The sequence below is a fragment of the Mustela erminea genome, chromosome 1, assembly GCF_009829155.1.
Source record: "Mustela erminea isolate mMusErm1 chromosome 1, mMusErm1.Pri, whole genome shotgun sequence".
Taxonomy (NCBI): Eukaryota; Metazoa; Chordata; class Mammalia; order Carnivora; family Mustelidae; genus Mustela; species Mustela erminea.
The window spans coordinates 11,767,552-11,787,830 of record NC_045614.1 but is presented as its reverse complement, the minus strand read 5'-3'; the positions used below and the strand labels follow the sequence as shown (position 1 = coordinate 11,787,830).

The 20,279-nt window shown below is 40.7% G+C and overlaps 1 protein-coding gene across 1 annotated transcript; it reads left to right on the top strand.

Moving 5' to 3' along the window:
- Positions 1–11,101: 11,101 nt before the first annotated feature.
- Positions 11,102–11,935, top strand: LOC116568269 (olfactory receptor 7A10-like). The gene is made up of 2 exons (XM_032303806.1): positions 11,102–11,449; positions 11,735–11,935. Exons 1-2 carry the CDS (start codon positions 11,102–11,104, stop codon positions 11,933–11,935), a joined length of 549 nt encoding a protein of 182 aa, XP_032159697.1.
- Positions 11,936–20,279: the final 8,344 nt, after the last annotated feature.

The following is a 20,279-nucleotide window of genomic DNA, read 5'->3' as shown; positions in this document are numbered from 1 at the left end:
CCTACCCACTTAAGCCCCCATGTTGCATCACCACTTCCTCATATCAGGGAGATCATATGATAGTTGTCTTTCTCTGCTTGACTTATTTCGCTAAGCATGATACGCTCTAGTTCCATCCATGTTGTCGCAAATGGCAAGATTTCATTTCTTTTGATGGCTGCATAGTATTCCATTGTGTATATATACCACATCTTCTTGATCCATTCATCTGTTGATGGACATCTAGGTTCTTTCCATAGTTTGGCTATTGTGGACATTGCTGCTATAAACATTCGGGTGCATGTGCCCCTTTGGATCACTACGTTTGTATCCTTAGGGTAAATACCCAATAGTGCAATTGCTGGGTCATACGGCAGTTCTATTTTCAACATTTTGAGGAACCTCCATGATGTTTTCCAGAGTGGCTGCACCAGTTTGCATTCCCACCAACAGTGTAGGAGGGTTCCCCTTTCTCCGCATCCTCGCCAGCATCTGTCATTTCCTGACTTGTTGATTTTAGCCATTCTGACTGGTGTGAGGTGATATCTCATTGTGGTTTTGATTTGTATTTCCCTGATGGCGAGTGATATGGAGCACTTTTTCATGTGTCTGTTGGCCATCTGGATGTCTTCTTTGCAGAAATGTCTGTTCATGTCCTCTGCCCATTTCTTGATTGGATTATTTGTTCTTTGGGTGTTGAGTTTGCTAAGTTCTTTATAGATTCTGGACACTAGTCCTTTATCTGATATGTCGTTTGCAAATATCTTCTCCCATTTTGTCAGTTGTCTTTTGATTTTGCTAACTGTTTCCTTTGCTGGCAAAAGCTTTTGATCTTGATGAAATCCCAATAGTTCATTTTTGCCCTTGCTTCCCTTGCCTTTTGCGTTGTTCCTAGGAAGATGTTGCTGCGGCAGAGGTCAAAGAGGTTGCTGCCTGTGTTCTCCTCAAGGATTTTGATGGATTCCTTTCGCACATTGAGGTCCTTCATCCATTTTGAGTCTATTTTTGTGTGTGGTGTAAGGAAATGGTCCAATTTCATTTTTCTGCATGTGGCTGTCCAATTTTCCCAGCACCATTTATTGAAGAGGCCGTCTTTTTTCCATTGGACATTCTTTTTTGCTTTGTCGAAGATTAGTTGACCATAGAGTTGAGGGTCTATTTCTGGGCTCTCTATTCTGTTCCATTGATCTATGTGTCTGTTTTTGTGCCAGTACCATGCTGTCTTGATGATGACAGCTTTGTAATAGAGCTTGAAGTCAGGAATTGTGATGCCACCAACGTTGGCGTTCTTTTTCAATATCCCTTTGGCTATTCGAGGTCTTTTCTGGTTCCATATAAATTTTAGCATTATTTGTTCCATTTCTTTGAAAAAGATGGATGGTACTTTGATAGGAATTGCATTAAATGTGTAGATTGCTTTAGGTAGCATAGACATTTTCACAATATTTATTCTTCCAATCCAGGAGCATGGAACATTTTTCCATTTCTTTGTGTCTTCCTCAATTTCTTTCATGAGTACTTTATAGTTTTCTGAGTATAGATTCTGTGTCTCTTTGGTTAGGTTTATTCCTAGGTATCTTATGGTTTTGGGTGCAATTGTAAATGGGATGGACTCCTTAATTTCTCTTTCTTCTGTCTTGCTATTGGTGTAGAGAAATGCAACTGATTTCTGTGCATTGATTTTATATCCTGACACTTTACTGAATTCCTGTATAAGTTCTAGCAGTTTTGGAGTGGAGTCTTTTGGGTTTTCCACATATAGTATCATATCATCTGCGAAGAGTGATAATTTGACTTCTTCTTTGCCGATTTGGATGCCTTTAATTTCCTTTTGTTGTCTGATTGCTGAGGCTAGGACCTCTAGTACTATGTTGAATAGCAGTGGTGATAATGGACATCCCTGCCATGTTCCTGACCTTAGCGGAAAAGCTTTCAGTTTTTCTCCATTGAGAATGATATTTGCGGTGGGTTTTTCATAGATGGCTTTGATGATATTGAGGTATGTGCCCTCTATCCCTACACTTTGAAGAGTTTTGATCAGGAAGGGATGCTGTACTTTGTCAAATGCTTTTTCAGCATCTATTGAGAGTATCATATGGTTCTCGTTCTTTCTTTTATTGATGTGTTGTATCACATTGACTGATTTGCGGATGTTGAACCCACCTTGCAGCCCTGGAATAAATCCCACTTGGTCGTGGTGAATAATCTTTTTAATGTACTGTTGAATCCTATTGGCTAGTATTTTGTTGAGTATTTTCGCATCTGTGTTCATCAAGGATATCGGTCTATAGCTTTCTTTTTTGGTGGGATCCTTGTCTGGTTTTAGGATCAAGGTGATGCTGGCCTCATAAAATGAGTTTGGAAGTTTTCCTTCCATTTCTATTTTTTGGAACAGTTTCAGGAGAATAGGAATTAGTTCTTCTTTAAATGTTTGGTAGAATTCCCCCGGGAAGCCGTCTGGCCCTGGGCTTTTGTTTGTTTGGAGATTTTTAATGACTGTTTCAATCTCCTTACTGGTTATGGGTCTGTTCAGGCTTTCTATTTCTTCCTGGTTCAGTTGTGGTAGTTTATATGTTTCTAGGAATGCATCCATTTCTTCCAGATTGTCAAATTTATTGGCGTAGAGTTGCTCATAGTATGTTCTTATAATAGTTTGTATTTCTTTGGTGTTAGTTGTGATCTCTCCTCTTTCATTCATGATTTTATTTATTTGGGTCCTTTCTCTTTTCTTTTTGATAAGTCGGGCCAGGGGTTTATCAATTTTATTAATTCTTTCAAAGAACCAGCTCCTAGTTTCGTTGATTTGTTCTATTGTTTTTTTGGTTTCTATTTCATTGATTTCTGCTCTGATCTTTATGATTTCTCTTCTCCTGCTGGGCTTAGGGTTTCTTTCTTGTTCTTTCTCCAGCTCCTTTAGGTGTAGGGTTAGGTTGTGTACCTGAGACCTTTCTTGTTTCTTCAGAAAGGCTTGTACCGCTATATATTTTCCTCTCAGGACTGCCTTTGTTGTGTCCCACAGATTTTGAACCGTTGTATTTTCATTATCATTTGTTTCCATGATTTTTTTCAATTCTTCTTTAATTTCCCGGTTGACCCATTCATTCTTTAGAAGGATGCTGTTTAGTCTCCATGTATTTGGGTTCTTTCCAAACTTCCTTTTGTGGTTGAGTTCTAGCTTTAGAGCATTGTGGTCTGAAAATATGCAGGGAATGATCCCAATCTTTTGATACCGGTTGAGTCCTGATTTAGGACCGAGGATGTGATCTATTCTGGAGAATGTTCCATGTGCACTAGAGAAGAATGTGTATTCTGTTGCTTTGGGATGAAATATTCTGAATATATCTGTGATGTCCATCTGGTCCAGTGTGTCGTTTAAGGCCTTTATTTCCTTGCTGATCTTTTGCTTGGATGATCTGTCCATTTCAGTGAGGGGAGTGTTAAAGTCCCCTACTATTATTGTATTATTGTTGATGTGTTTCTTTGATTTTGTTATTAATTGGTTTATATAGTTGGCTGCTCCCACGTTGGGGGCATAGATATTTAAAATTGCTAGATCTTCTTGTTGGACAGACCCTTTGAGTATGATATAGTGTCCTTCCTCATCTCTTATTATAGTCTTTGGCTTAAAATCTAATTGATCTGATATAAGGATTGCCACTCCTGCTTTCTTCTGATGTCCATTAGCATGGTAAATTCTTTTCCACCCCCTCACTTTAAATCTGGAGGTGTCTTCGGGCTTAAAATGAGTTTCTTGGAGGCAACATATAGATGGGTTTTGTTTTTTTTATCCATTCTGATACCCTGTGTCTTTTGACAGGGGCATTTAGCCCATTCACATTCAGGGTAACTATTGAGAGATATGAATTTAGTGCCATTGTATTGCCTGTAAGGTGACTGTTACTGTATATGGTCTCTGTTCCTTACTGATCTACCATTTGTAGGCTCTCTCTTTGCTTAGAGGACCCCTTTCAATATTTCCTGTAGAGCTGGTTTGGTGTTTGCAAATTCTTTCAGTTTTTGTTTGTCCTGGAAGCTTTTAATCTCTCCTTCTATTTTCAATGATAGCCTAGCTGGATATAGTATTCTTGGCTGCATGTTTTTCTCATTTAGTGCTCTGAAAATATCATGCCAGCTCTTTCTGGCCTGCCAGGTCTCTGTGGATAAGTCAGCTGCCAATCTAATATTTTTACCATTGTATGTTACAGACTTCTTTTCCCGGGCTGCTTTCAGGATTTTCTCTTTGTCACTGAGACTTGTAAATTTTACTATTAGGTGACGGGGTGTGGGCCTATTCTTATTGATTTTGAGGGGCGTTCTCTGAACCTCCTGAATTTTGATGCTCGTTCCCTTTGCCATATTGGGGAAATTCTCCCCAATAATTCTCTCCAGTATACCTTCTGCTCCCCTCTCTCTTTCTTCTTCTTCTGGAATCCCAATTATTCTAATGTTGTTTCGTCTTATGGTGTCACTTATCTCTCGAATTCTCCCCTCGTGGTCCAGTAGCTGTTTGTCCCTCTTTTGCTCAGCTTCTTTATTCTCTGTCATTTGGTCTTCTATATCACTAATTCTTTCTTCTGCCTCATTTATCCTAGCAGTGAGAGCCTCCATTTTTGATTGCACTTCATTAATAGCTTTTTTTATTTCAACTTGGTTAGATTTTAGTTCTTTTATTTCTCCAGAAAGGGCTTTTATATCTCTCGAGAGGGTTTCTCTAATATCTTCCATGCCTTTTTCGAGCCCGGCTAGAACCTTGAGAATTGTCATTCTGAACTCTAGATCTGACATATTATCAATGTCTGTATTGATTAGGTCCCTAGCCTTCGGTACTGCCTCTTGTTCTTTTTTTTGTGTTGAATTTTTCCGTCTTGTCATTTTGTCCAGATAAGAGTATATGAAGGGGCAAGTAAAATACTAAAAGGGTGGCAACAACCCCAGGAAAAAATGCTTTAACCAAATTAGAAGAGATCCAAAATCGTGAGGGGGGAGAAAGGGGGAAAAAAGAGGTTCAAAAAGGAAGAAAGAAAAAAAAAGAAAAAAGAAAAAAAAAAAAGAAAAGAAAAGAATTTTAAAAAAAAGGAAAACACCTAAGAAAAATGTAAAAAAGAAAAAATATATATATGATAAACTAGTAAAAAATCGTTAAAATAGAAAAAGGTAACAGTTAAAAAAAAAAAATTTACCCGAAGGCGAGAAAAAAAAAACAAAAACTGAAAAATAAAAAAATTAAATTAACTGCAAGACTAAAAAAAAAATCACAGGGAAAAAGCCATGAGTTCCGTGCTTGGCTTTCTCCTCCCCTGGAATTCTGCTGCTCTCCTTGGTATTGAAACCGCACTCCTTGGTAGGTGAACTTGGTCACGGCTGGATTTCTTGTTGATCTTCTGGGGGAGGGGCCTGTTGTAGTGATTCTCAAGTGTCTTTGCCCCAGGCGGAATTACACCGCCCTTACCCGGGGCCGGGGTGAGTAATCCGCTCGGGTTTGCTTTCAGGAGCTTTTGTTCCCTGAGCGCTTTCCGTAGAGTTCTGGAGGACGGGAATACAAATGGCGGCCTCCTGGTCTCCGGCCCGGAGGAGCTGAGAGCCCAGGGCCGCACTCCTCAGTGCGCCCTCAGAGAACAGCGCCCAGTTACTCCCGTCTGCCTGACCTCCGGCCGCGCTCCGAGCTCACTGAGCCTGCAACCAGCTCAAGGTAACACCGAGCTGCGAGCTTACTGTTGGCTCTGTCTCTGTAGGCGGCTTTCCCGTTCCAATACCCGCAAGGTCTGCGACACTCAGACACCCCTGATCCTTCTGTGACCCTGCGGGACCTGAGGCCACGCTGAACCCACGTGGGCTTCGCCCCGGTTTAGCCTCTGGAGCGATGTCCCTCAGCGGAACAGACTTTTAAAAGTCCTGATTTTGTGCGCCGTTGCTCCGCCGCTTGCCGGGAGCCGGCCCCTCACCCCGGGGTCTATCTTCCCGTCGCTTTGGATTCACTTCTCCGCCGGTCCTACCTTTCAGAAAGTGGTTGTTTTTCTGTTTCCAGAATTGCTGTTCTTCTTCTCTTCGATCTGCCGATGGATTTTCAGGTGTTTGCAATCTTTAGATAAGCTATCTAGCTGATCTCCGGCTAGCTGAAGCACTCTCAGCCTGCTACTTCTCCGCCATCTTGACTCCTCCCCTTCAATGTGGTTTTAATTTGAATCTCCCTGATGGCTAGTGATGATGAACATTTTTCCATGTGTCTGATAGCCATTTGTATGTCTTCACTGGAGAAGTGTCGGTTCATGTCTTCTGCCCATTTTTGGACATGATTATCTCCTCTGTGTGTGTTGAGTTTGAGAAGTTCTTTATAGATCCTGGATATCAGTCTTTTGTCTGTAGTGCCATTCACAAATATCTTCTCCCATTCTGTGGATTGCCTCTTTGTTTTGTTGACTGTTTCCTTTGCTGTGCAGAAGCTTTTGATCTCTGGGGGTTTTGTTTGTTTGTTTGTTTCTCCTATTGGCAGCTTTTGGAAAGAACCAAGATGCCCTTCAACGGATGAATGGATAAGGAAGCTGTGGTCCATATACACTATGGAGTAATATGCCTCCATCAGAAAGGATGAATACCCAACTTTTGTAGCAACATGGGCGGGAATAGAAGGGATTATGCTGAGTGAAATAAGTCAGACTCTCTCTAGAGTCAATTATCATATGGTTTCACTTATTTGTGGAGCATAACAAATAACATGGAGGACATGGGGAGATGGAGAGGAGACGGTAGTTGGGGGAAATTGGAAGGGGAGGTGAACCATGAGAGACTATGGACAGTGAAAAACAATCTGAGCATTTTGAAGGTGTGGGGGGGTGAGAGTTTGGGGGAGCCAGGTGATGGGTATTAAGGAGGGCAAGTATTGCATGGAGCACTGGGTGTGGTGCATAAACAATGAATTCTGGTACACTGAAAAGAAATTTAAAAAATAACAAAAAAAGATGTGCACACACATTGGAGGGCCTTATTTTGTCTACTACAAAGTCTTTTCCATAAGTGTATTATTTCAGTCACTTATGAAAGCAATAAACAGAGTTTACAAAGCATGAGGAATGAGTTGAGTACCTGGTTTCCTCAAAATTCATGCCATGATAATATTTGGTGCCAAATTCTTAAATTTCCCTATACTTAACTCTAACACAGGATCACAGCTTTGCTAATCAAAGACTTGTCCACACACCAGGACCTACATATCAACATCACCTAAGAGTTTGCTACAAAGGCAGAATTTCTGGGCCACCCAGGACCTGTGATCAGATTCTGCATTTTTAGTGGGACCTGTGTGGATTCATAGGCACTGAAGTTGGAGAGATGCTAGTCTAGATGGATTTCTCATGTGTTATGGTTGACATTTGTGGCAGGATGATATATTGGGGATGCTTTCCTTTGGATTATAGGTGTTCAGAACAATCCCTTCAGACATCAACAGATATTCCCAGGGGCAAATTATTTTCTAGCTGAAACCAATGCCACAGAGCTTGAGAGACAGAAGCATCATGACAAAACGACACTCAAGGCCCACCACATAGTCACATATTCTATGTGTCCAGATCACTAGCTAGCACTAAGCACCGTGTCTACAATGAAGATTATAGTACATAAATGTACTTCCTCAGGGACAAGATGTTTATAAAATTAAATCAAATAATCCCTGTGAGATGCAAGCTCTTTTATAGTACATAAAATTATCTAAACACATTTGTTTTAGTTATCAACAATTTTATGACAAAGTCCTAAGTCACAGCTCTTAATTTGTATAAAGTAAGAAATTCCTAATTGTAGCAGCAAATGTGTTTGAAGCCAATGCGTGTAGTGGCCAAGGTTTATTAGCAGAAGAACACACTTCTTTGCCTTATTGAAAAGAGAGAAGGGGGTTGGGGTAAATTGGAAGGGGAGGTGAATCATGAGAGACTATGGACTCTGAAAAACAATCTGAGGGGTTTGAAGTGGTGGGGGGGTGGGAGGTCGGGGTACCAGGTGGTGGGTATTATAGAGGGCACGAATTGCATGGAGCACTGGGTGTGGTGAAAAAACAACGATACTGTTATGCTGAAAATAAATAAATGAAAAAAAAAGAAAAGAAAAGAAAAGAAGAATAGACCCTGTCTGGAGATACAAGCACTGGGTCCTCACCACACGTCAATGTTTTGAAGATAAAAAGACCTAATCCAGGCAGGTTATTAGGTCTTAGACTTGTAGAAAATGACAACTTGGAGCTGGAGATAAGAAGCCAGGAGATTCACACATCACGAAGGGGGTTAATTTAAAGGAAAGGGAATAAAAGTTTTTAAAAATTAGCAAAAACCGGATTCACTTGACCTCTAACCCTGTCTTTTAGGAACTGAGATTCAGTAAGAAAATATTCTTTCAGTCCAGAGAACTTTTTCACTTGGGAATCATATGTGTAGAGGCCCTTGTCACAAGAGGGAAGTGTGCCTAATGAGCAAATGCAGGGAGCTGTATATACCTCCTCATCTCCAGTCCATCAGCCTGGGCAGCCTTGGAAGGGAAGGACCATTCTTCATGTTTCATTGTTCCAAGTCCGAATTCTGGCTAGGAGCTGACACTTTAGTGCCTCCTGCTGTCTCCAATGAGGACAGAGCTTGACTCCCTCTCATCTGCTGTCCAGGGTGGAATTCAGATTTCTACAAGGTGAACTTCCTGTCAGACACCCCAGCCAGGTGAGTCCAACACCCCAGTCATAATCCTCTGAATTTCAGTAAGATCTGAGAAAGGGGACCTATTTCATATTCTTTCTAAAAGATATCCCTTTATGCCATCATTTATTTAGCAATTCAATCTTTTCCAATGAAATAGAAATACAATTTTGCCATGTGGGAAATGTTTTTATACATTGGGACCTAATTACTGACTCATTTAACAAATAAAAACTGAGGATCTGCCACAGACCAGAACATTCTAAGAACACTATATGATATATTCTTTCATATCTAGGCTTTTTCAAATTTAGTTATTAATCCACACTGATATAATTGACGATTAGTATTTTATATCCCATTCCAGTTCATTTTGGTTTTTCATACAAATTTGCCTGGGACAGTTGCTCTGAAACTACTCATTTTGCATTTTAATCTGGTTTTGTAATCACTTCATTCTTTTCATTCTCTAATTTTTGATATTCCTAGGTCTTTTTATATTAAGCACATATATTTATATAACTTGGTGGAAAAAAAAAACCAGAAACAAAGTGAACCAGAAAGGTGAAGTCCATGAACTTTTGTCTCTTAACAGTGAGGACAGCACAATGAAATAAATGTGTGTATGATATGATGCCCACAGACAGAATGATCTGAGGCAAGTTATTGAGTACAAGATAGAATTGTCATGGTGTGGTCTGGATAATAGGGTATGGTCTGTGGACCCCTTTGCATTTTGAATAAAACCCAGGTTGAGGATTAGAGTGGGGCCCTTGGGTTTGTCAAAAGAGATACCAATACCCAAAGCCCACGAATATCAATGAAAAAATGCCACGTAAGAGAAGGGAGAAATGATCTAACCTCCTTTTCCTTTGGACCACATAGAAAAGAATTGGCCAAAGCCCTCAGTCTGGTGGTGGGTATTAAGGAGGGCATGTATCATGAGAGACTATGGACTCTGAAAAACAATCTGAGGGGTTTGAAGTGGCGGGGGGGGTGGGAGGTTGGGGTACCAGGTGGTGGGCATTATAAAGGGCACGGATTGCATGGAGCACTGGGTGTGGTGAAAAAATAATGCATACTGTGATGCTGAAAATAAATTAAAAAAAAGGAGGGCGTGTATTGCATGGAGCACTGGATGTAGTGCATAAACAGTGAATCTTGTAACACTAAAAAATAAAAAAATAAAAAATATATGTTATATTTATAAATTAAAAAATAATTGGCCAAATAATAATCCAGAAGGTACAGGAAAAACAAGTCTTCTGTGCTTGACATAAAAATGGCCAACTTTTTTGTATTATGTACACTTCTTTTTATTAAGTGTGGTTTATCCCTTTGCTAATTTTGGGGGTGTACAATATAAATATATTACATACATATAGATGTATAGGTGTATATACATACATATCTATCTTATTATTTATATTTTTTTCCATAGGAGACTTAAGAATTGGCATCTTTGCATTTTGTAGGGGAAAGTCACTGATCTGGCCTATTTGCATTGGATCCATTCCTAGCATAATCAGCAGGTGAGGGCTGAGAAAGACAAGGGAATAACACAACCCAGGAGACCATGGTGTCCTGCATGTGTGACTTGTAGAGTGTGAGCAGTTCCCACAACAGGGTGCCAGTACTCAGAAATCCCAAAGTGACAAAATCCAGGGGCCAGAACTGAATCAAGAGAAGACCCTAAGAAAGGGATCTGGTTAAATTCATGGGCTGCCTTTGCAATATGATGGATACAGTGGGAGAGGCAGTGTGGACATGGATGTCCCCATGTCATAGGTAACAGAGAGGGCAATTCCGTCCTCGGTATGTCTGATGGTGTCTCTCCTCAGTCTCACTCCTGCTCATTCCCCTTGCAGGAGGAATCAACTTCTTTGACTTGAACATTGGAAACAAGTACCTTCCTCAGGAAATTTGCACTGGCCATTCCCTCTTCTGGGCACATAGTTCTTCCATAATCCTTTATCTACTCCTCTGTCATAGTTGAGGTCTGTGTTCCAATATCACCTTGTTTGCAGAATGCCCTAAATGCCCAAGAAAATAGCTATTCATTCAGTTTTTTTCCCCTGTTTTCTTTTTCTTCATACTACCTACCACCACCTGAAATGCTATTTAATTTTCTTATTTTTCAATGTATTCTTTCTCCATCATTGTATGACATGTACTTTTGTTCTTACCTCCCTATACTCCTTGTCTACACAATGCCTAAAACGTGACATATATAAAAGTAAATTTATAAGATACAAAATTTTAAAAGTGACATTTCAAAACTGAGAATAATACAAGTTTGTGTGAAAATTAGTCATGCTATTTTCTTCTGTCCTTAAAGTCACCTTCACCACATGGAACCAGGAAATGTTACACAAATTTCAGAGTTTTGCCTTCTGGGACTGTCAGAGGACCCAGAACTGCAACCCCTCATATTTGGGCTTTTCCTCTTCATGTACCTGATCACTGTGTTTGGAAACCTGCTCATCATCCTGGTCGTCAGTTCAGACTCCCACCTCCACACCCCCATGTACTTCTTCCTCAACAACCTGTCCTTTGTAGACATCTGTTTCACCTCCACCACCATCCCCAAGATGCTGTGGAACATCCAGATTCAAAGCAAAGTCATAACCTATGCAGGCTGCCTCACACAGATTTATTTTCTCATACTCTTTGCTGTGTCAGATGTCTTTCTCCTGGGCGTGATGGCCTATGACCGGTTTGTGGCTATCTGTCATCCCCTGCACTACACAGTCATCATGAACCCCCGGCTCTGTGGACTGCTGGTTCTGGTGTCCTGGATCATTTCTATCCTGAATTCTTTGTTACACAGTTTAATGATGTTGCAGTTGTCCTTCTGTACAAACTTCAAAATCCCACACTTTTTTTGTGAACTCAATCAGATGATCCAACTTGCCTGTTCTGATGCCTTACTTAATAACTTGGTGATGTATTTTGCAGCTGTTCTGCTGGGTGGGGGTCCTTTCTCTGGGATCCTTTACTCTTATTTTAAGATTGTTTCCTCCATACGTAGAATATCATCAGCTCTGGGTAGGTATAGAGCATTTTCCACCTGCGCATCTCACCTCTCAGTTGTCTCCTTATTTTATTGCACTATGCTTGGTGTGTACCTTAGCTCTGCTGCTACCCAGAGCTCCCACTCAGGTGCAATAGCCTCAGTGATGTACACGGTGGTCACGCCCATGCTGAACCCCTTCATCTACAGCTTAAGGAACAAAGACATAAAGAGGGCTCTGAAAAGAATCATTGGGGTTCCAGTGATGTAAGGGCCAATCATCCTGGGGCTAAAGCAGTGTCCATGATTGCACGGTTGACACTGTCAGAGGCAGGAACTGCCATCATTTGTTCCAACTGGGAAATAGAATCAGCTCCTTCTATTTATTTCCTGGAATTTCCATTTGTTTGAATTCAACTTCTCCATACATTTAAGATTCTGCCCTGATAAATGATTTTCCCCTTTGTCCATATCTTACTTTATTGAAGTTTTTTTCCAGCCCTGACCAAAAATATTTGGAAATTCCCATTTATGTCATGGGGTAACATGGATTTCTTAAGAATACTTAACTGAAATATTTATAAAGCTTTAAATATTTAGAAGCCTTTAAGAGCACAAAGAAATAAAATAATTCTTGCTTACATCTTTATTGTGTATTTCTACTCTAATACTCCCATAGAATTAAAGGTTTCCTTCAAACATAATACATGTAAAATTTTGCTTCATTTTTGTAAATTCTACTATTATTTTTTAAGTGTCAAAAACGTATAACTCAAATACCACTAAAATTCTACCTACTGTGAATATTTTTTACAACAAACGAGAAGATAGGAGTAGAAAAAAAAAAAGAGAATATTTCCTACTTGGAGTGCCTGGGTGGCTCAGCTACTTAACCATCTGCCTTCAGCTTGTGTCATGATCTCAGGGTCTGGGATCGAACCCCATGTAGAACCCCATGTCAGTCTTCCGGTTTCGTTTGAACCTGCTTTTCTCTCTCCTTTGCCACTCTCCCTACTGGTATGCAATCTATGTATCTATCTATCATTTCTCTATCTCATAAATAAATAAAAATAAATAAATAAAAAATATATTGTTATTTTTATTTACTTATTTATTTATACATTTTGTTATTTTTTCATTTTTATTTATTTTCAGAAAAACAGTATTCATTATTTTTGCACCACACCCAGTGCTCCATGCAATCCGTGCCCTCTATAATACCCACCACCTGGTACCCCAACCTCCCACCCCACGCCACTTCAAACCCCTCAGATTGTTTTTCAGAGTCCATAGTCTCTCATGTTTCACCTCCCCTTCCAATTTACCCCAACTCCCTTCTCTTCTCTAACACCCCTTGTCCTCCATGCTATTTGTTATGCTCCACAAATAAGTGAAACCATATGATAATTGACTCTCTTTGCTTGACTGATTTCACTCAGCATAATCTCTTCCAGTCCTGTCCATGTTGCTACAAAAGTTGGGTATTCATCCTTTCTAATGGAGGCATAATACTCCATAGTGTATATGGACCACATCTTCCTTATCCATTCATCCGTTGAAGGGCATCTTGGTTCTTTCCACAGTTTGGCGACCGTGGCCATTGCTGCTATAAACATTGGGGTACAGATGGCCCTTCTTTTCACGACATCTGTATCTTTGGGGTAAATACCCAGTAGTGCAATTGCAGGGTCATAGGGAAGTTCTATTTTTAATTTCGTGAGGAATCTCCACACTGTTCTCCAAAGAGGCTGCACCAATTTGCATTCCCACCAATAGTGGAAGAGGGTTCCTTTTTCTCCACATCCTCTCCAACACATGTTGTTTCCTGTCTTGCTAATTTTGGCCATTCTAAATGCTGTAAGGTGATATCTCAATGTGGTTTGAATTTGAATCTCCCTGAGGGCTAGTGATGATGAACATTTTTTCATGTGTCTGATAGCCATTTGTATGTCTTGATTGGAGAAGTGTCTGTTCATATCTTCTTCCCATTTTTTGATATGTTTGCCTGTTTCATGTGTGTTGAGTTTGAGGAGTTCATTTTAGATCCTGGATATCAACCTTTTGTCTGTACTGTCATTTGCAAATATCTTCTCCCATTCCGTGGGTTGTCTCTTTGGTTTTTGACTGTTTCCTTTGCTGTGCAGAAGCTTTTTGATTTATTTTTGCTTTAGTTTCCTTTGCCTTTGGAGACTTATCTTGAAAGAAGTTGCTGTGGCTGATATTGAAGAGATTACTGCCTATGTTCTCCTCTAGGAGTCTGATGGATTCCTGTCTCACGTTGAGGTCTTTTATCCATTTTGAGTTTTTCTTTGTGTACGGTGTAAGAGAATGGTTGAGTTTCATTCTTCTACATACAGCTGTCCAGATTTCCCAGCACCATTTATTGAAGAGACTGTCTTTTTTCCACTGTATATTTTTTTCTGTTTTGTCAAAGATTAATTGACCATAGAGTTGAGGGTCCATATCTGGGCTCTCTACTCTGTTCCACTGGTCTCTGTGTCTGTTTTTATGCCAGTACCATGCTGTCTTGGTGATCACAGCTTTGTAGTAAAGCTTGAAATCAGGTAACGTGATGCCCCCAGCTTTATTTTTGTTTTTCAACATTTCCTTAGTGATTCGGGGTCTCTTCTGATTCCATACAGATTTTAGGATTATTTGCTCCAGCTCTTTGAAGAATACCGGTGGAATTTTGATCGGAATGGTATTAAAAGTATAGATTGCTCTAGGCAGTAGAGACATTTTAACAATGTTTATTCTTCTGATCGAAGAGCATGGAATGGTCTTCCATCTTTTTGTGTCTTCTTCAATTTCTTTCATGAGTGTTCTGTAGTTCCTCGAGTACAGATCCTTTACCTCTTTGGTTAGGTTTATTCCCAGGTATCTTATGGTTCTTGGTGCTATAGTAAATGGAATCGATTCTCTAATTTCCCTTTCTGTATTTTCATTGTTAGTGTATAAGAAATCCACTGATTTCTGCACATTGACTTTGTATCCTGCCACGTTGCTGAATTTCTGTATGAGATCTAGTAATTTGGGGGTGGAGTCTTTTGGGTTTTCCATATAAATGATCATGTCATCTGCGAAGAGAGAGAGTTTGACTTCTTCATTACCAATTTGGATAGCTTTTATTTCTCTTTGTCGTCTGATTGCTGTTGCTAGGACTTCTAATACTATGTTGAACAAGAGTGGTGAAAGTGGGCATCCTTGTCTTGTTCCTGATCTCAACGGGAAGGCTGCAAGCTTTTTCCCATTGAGGATGATATTTGCTGTGGGTCTTTCATAGATAGATTTGATGAAGTTCAGGAATGTTCCCTCTATCCCTATACTTTGAAGTGTTTTGATCAGGAACGGATGCTGGATTTTGTCAAATGCTTTTTCTGCATCAATTGAGAGGACCATGTGGTTCTTCTCTCTTCTCATATTAATTTGTTGTATCACATTGATTGATTTCTGAATGTTGAACCATCCTTGTAGCCCAGGGATGAATCCCACCTGATCATGGTGGATAATCTTTTTAATGTGCTGTTGGATCCTGTTTGCTAGGATCTTGTTGAGAATATTAGCATCCATATTCATCAGTGATATTGGTCTGAAATTCTCCTTTTTGGTAGAGTCTTTGCCTGGTTTGAGGATCAGGGTAATGCTGGCTTCATAGAATGAGTCTGGAAGTTTTCCTTCTGCTTCAATTTTTTGATGCAGCTTCAAGAGAATGGGTGTATTTCTTCTTTGAAAGTTTGGTAGAATTCCCCAGGGAATATGTCAGGTCCTGACCTCTTGTTTTTTGGGATGTTTTTGATCACTGCTTCAATCTCGTTATTAGATATCGGTCTGTTCAGGTTGTCGATTTCTTCCTGGTTCAATTTTGGGAGTTTATAGTTTTCCAGGAATGCATCCATTTCATCTAGGTTGCTAAGCTTATTGGCATATAACTGTTGATAATAACTTCTGATGATTGTTTCTACTTCCTTGGTGTTAGTTGTGATCTCTCCCTTTTCATTCATAACTTTATGAAATTGGGCTTTGTCTCATTTCTTTTGGATTTGTGTGGCCAATTGTTTATCGATCTTATTGATTCTTTCAAAAACCAGCTTCTACTTTCATTGATATGTTCTACTGTATCTCTGGTTTCTACCTCATTCATCTCAGCTCTAATCTTGAGGATTTCCCTTCTTAAGTGTGGAGTTGGTTTGATTTGTTGTTGATTCTCCAGTTCTTTAAGGTGTAGAGACAGCTGCTGTGTTCTGGATTTTTCAATTTTTTTGAGGGAGGCTTGGATGGCTATGTGTTTCCCCCTTAGGACCGCCTTTGCTGTATCCCATAGGTTTTGGACCGAAGTGTCTCATTTTCATTGGTTTCCATGAATTGTTTCAGTTCTTCTTTGATCTCCTGGTTGATCCAAGCATTCTCAAGCAAGGTGGTCTTTAGCATCCAGGTGTTTGAGTTCCTTCTGAACTTTTCCTTGTGATTGAGCTCCCGTTTCAAAGCATTGTGATCTGAGAATATGCAGGGAATAATCTCAGTCTTTTGGTATCGGTTGAGTCCTGATTTGTGACCCAGTATGTGGTCTATTCTGGAGAAGGTTCCATGTGCACTTGAGAAGAATGAGCATTCTGTAGTTTTATGGTGGAATGTTCTATATATATCTATGAGGTCCATCTGGTCCAATGTGTCATTCAGTGCTCTTGTTTCTTTATTGATTTTCTGCTTTGATCATCTGTCTATTTCTGAGAGAAGCGTGTTAAGATCTCCTACAATTAGTGTATTCATATCAATATGACTCTTTATCTTGATTAACAGTTTTCTTAAGTAATTGGCTGCTCCCATACTGGGAGCATAGGTATTTACAATTATTAGATCATCTTGTTGGATTGTCCCTTTAACGGGTATGTAGTATCCTTCTGTATCTCTGACTACAGTCTTAAGTTTAAAGTCTAATTTATCCTATATGAGAATCGCTACCCCAGCCTCTCTACCCCAGTATCTCTGACTACAGTCTTAAGTTTAAAGTCTAATTTATCCTATATGAGAATCGCTACCCTCTAAAGATTAGAGGCCCATTGGCATGAAAGATGCTTCTCCATCCCTTCACTTTCAGTCTGGGTGTATCTTTAGGTTCAAAATGGGTCTCTTGTAGACTACTTATGGATGGGTCCTGTCGTTTTATCCAATCTGCAACCCTGTGCCGTTTTATGGTGCATTTAGGCCATTCACATTGAGAATGATTATTGATAGAAACGTTTTTATTGACTTCGAGTTACCTTTGAAGTCTTTCTTTCTGTAGACTGTCTCTATATTTCTTTTTTTTTTTAATTTTTTTTTTATTTGACAGAGAGAGATGACAAGCAGGCAGAGAGGCAGGCAGAGAGAGAGGAGGAAGCAGGCTCCTTGCTGAGCAGAGAGCCCAATGTGGGGCTCGATCCCAGGACCCTGAGATCATGACCCGAGCCGAAGGCAGCGGCTTAACCCACTGAGCCACCCAGGCGCCCCTGTCTCTATATTTCTGTTCAATGCTACTCTTAGGGTTTCTCCTATTTTATAGAACCCCCCCTTAATATTTCCTGGAGTTTCGGCTTGGTGGTTGTGTAGTTTTTTAAGCCTTGCCGGTCTTGAAAACTTTTTATCTCTCCATCCATTTTGAATGTCAGTCTTGCTGGATAAAGTATTCTTTGCTGCATGTTCTTCTCAATTAGTGCCCTGAATATATCTTGCCAGCCTCTTCTGGCTTGCTTGGTCTCCGTGGACAAGTCTGACGTTATTCTGATGGGCTTCCCTCTGTAAGTAAGGAGCCTCTTTGCCCTGGCGGCTTTCAAGAGATTATACCTACAATTATAATTCCTCAATTTGACTATCAGGTGTCGTGATGTTTTTTTGGAATGTATAATCTTGGGTGGAGATCGTTCAGCCTCTAGTACATGAACGCTGGTTCCATTCGCGAGATTGGGAAAATTTTCATGAAGGACTTGTTCCACTATATGTTCTAGACTTCTTTCTTTCTCCTCCCCTTCAGGGATTCCAATAATTCTGACATTGGAATGCTTCATGGCATCATTTATTTCCCTGATTCTGTTTTCGTGGGTTTAAAGCTGTTTGTCCCAGGCTTCCTCCTGATCCTTTCTCTCTATCTGTTTGTCTTCCAGATCACTAATTCTATCTTCTGTCTCAGTTACCCTAGCTTTGAGAGAGTTTAGATTAGATTGGAACTCATTGAGAGCATTGTGAAACTCCTCCCTGGTAGCTTTAAGCTCCGCCCTAACATTGTGAACATCCTGTCTGATCACTTTCAGTTCAGCCGTAATCAATTCCGTTTGGTCATCCATGGCTTTCTCCAACCTAGCTATTGCCTGGATAATTGTTAGCCTGAATTCTTTTTCCGACATATTGTCTATGTTGATAGCCATTAGCTCTGTTGCAGAAGGTCCATCCTCTGTATTTTTCTTCTGTTGGGCATTCCTCCTCCTAGTCATTTTGGTGGGAGATGACTGAACAGATGTAGCTGGAAGTATCAACTGTGGTGCAGTCAAGGTGAAACCTGGAACACTTCTGAGCAATCAGGATTCCCCACCCAAATGAGAGACAAAAGCAAAGAAAAAGAAAAGAAAAAATAAAAGAAAAGAAAAAAGAAAAGAAAAGAAAAGAGAAAAGAAAAGAAAAAAAAAAAGGGAGAGACAGAGAGACAGGAAAGAAAGGGAAGATGAAAGAGAAGGTTCAGCCCAGATGGGCCCCAAGGTAAGATTTATGAAGTAGACAAACAAAAAGAGAAAAAAAGGCTGATCCAAGTATATGACAAGAGAAAAAAAAATATATGCAAATAAAGAAAGAACCTCATCAAAAAGAACCCCAAGTGGGGGCGCCTGGGTGGCTCAGTGGGTTAAGCCGCTGCCTTCGGCTCAGGTCATGATCTCGGGGTCCTGGGATCGAGTCCCGCGTCGGGCTCTCTGCTCAGCAGGGAGTCTGCTTCTCTCTCTTTCTAGAAAAAAAAAAAAAAAGAACCCCAAGTGTAAGATTTATATGCTATCAGGACAAACACAAAAACACAGAAACACTGGTGGAAGAAGAAGATGGGAGAGTTCTTATAAATTCTCAGTCTGTGCAAGGAAGTTTGTTTTGATTCTTTCTGGTTGTATCTTGATATCTTTGTTAAAGGACTCAACTTTCCTAAGATAAAGGGATTAAAAATTGGTTTACCTATAGGGGTAGTATTGATTGGGGAAAGGGGATTACTTTGAAGTTTAACTCTATATGAATATTAGAGGATAAAAATAAAAAGGAATAAACTAGACTAAACTAAACTAAAATTAAAAAAAAAGAAATTGACAAAATAAAAATGCAAAAGAAAAACATAGGTGTATATATCAAAAAGTTCAGGTTAGAAAGGCATTACGGAATTTGATGTACTGTACAGCTCGCTGTGATGGTAAATAGGTTAAAAAAATTACCTATGTGTAAAAAAAAAAAATGAACCGGAATAGTGGGAACGAGTGAACAATACAAGTTTTCTTATGAAGTGGTGGTTGTTCTCTTGTAGTCCTTTTTTTTTCTCTCTTTTTAAAAAAATTTTCTTTCTTGGTTTGTTTTCTGGGGGAGGGGCCTGCCACGTCGGTTGTCAGTCAATGATGTTTCCTGAGTTAAGCCCTCCGCCCCCCTCAAGGGGGTGGGCTCTGAGAAAACTGGTTTTTTTAGGCTTTTGTTCTCTGGCGGTTTTTATGTTTGTTCACTTTTTTTTCTCTTACCCTGACCACCTTTGATGGTTTTTGTAGTTTTAGAGGAAAAGAAACCGCACCCTGATCTCCCTCTCAGAGAGAAGCCTCAGTCTGGGTGCAGAGCCTAAATAAGCTCCCCCTTGGCAGCTGGCAGAGCAGGTTCCAAGTTGCAGACCCTGGGGGTGCAGGATCTTTTGTTTGTACCCAAAGCCAAGGCAGTGGCGGCTGTCTGGGAGCTCCCGACTGCCATAGAGGTTCCAAGCAGCGATTGCACACTGAGATTTTGCCGCTGGCCTGGGCTGGGAGTACCTGGTCTTGCTGGGTCTAAGAGTGCCCGGCTTTCGCGCACCTCTTTCAGGGGCAGCAATGGGTCGCGCGCCCTTTTCAGGCACTGAGAACGGGGCGCAGGTCCGAGAGCACCGGGCTGGGCTTTTGCTCACCTCTGTCAGGGGAGAGTTTGGGGTGCATGGCTTAGGCTCTGAAACAGTGGCGCGGGTCAAAGAGCACCGGCCTGGCCTTTGTAACTCTCTCAGGGGAGCATGGGGGACGTGCCCGCGTATCTCAGTCTTTGTAGTAGGTCTTGCGCATTCAGCGGACCGACGTGGCTCCCATTCCCTCACAGGAGCCAGAATCCACGCATTCTCAGGTGCGCTGGTGGCTTAGGGACCAAGAGCTGGTTTCTTTGCCACACTCTCTCTGCCTTAGCGCAGGGGAGGCTGTCCTGGGACCTGTCCCTAGCCGCCCTGATTCCCACAATTTTCCCCTGAGATCCTTTGCTCTTTTGGAGTGCTTTCAACCAGTCTCCAAGTTAATGCTGGTCCCCAGACGCAGGGCACTCTCACTCGTATTGAGGTATTACTTTCCAACCGGTCGCCTCTGGTGGCTCCCTCTCCCTTTTGTTTATCTTCTGATCAG

Bases quoted from the DNA above. Each gene is read 5' to 3' on its own strand.
- LOC116568269 (XM_032303806.1), top strand. From the start codon at position 11,102: ATGTACCTGATCACTGTGTTTGGAAACCTGCTCATCATCCTGGTCGTC. The intron at 11,450-11,734 runs ATCATTTCTATC...TGCGCATCTCAC, and splicing joins TGCTGGTTCTGGTGTCCTGG to CTCTCAGTTGTCTCCTTATT.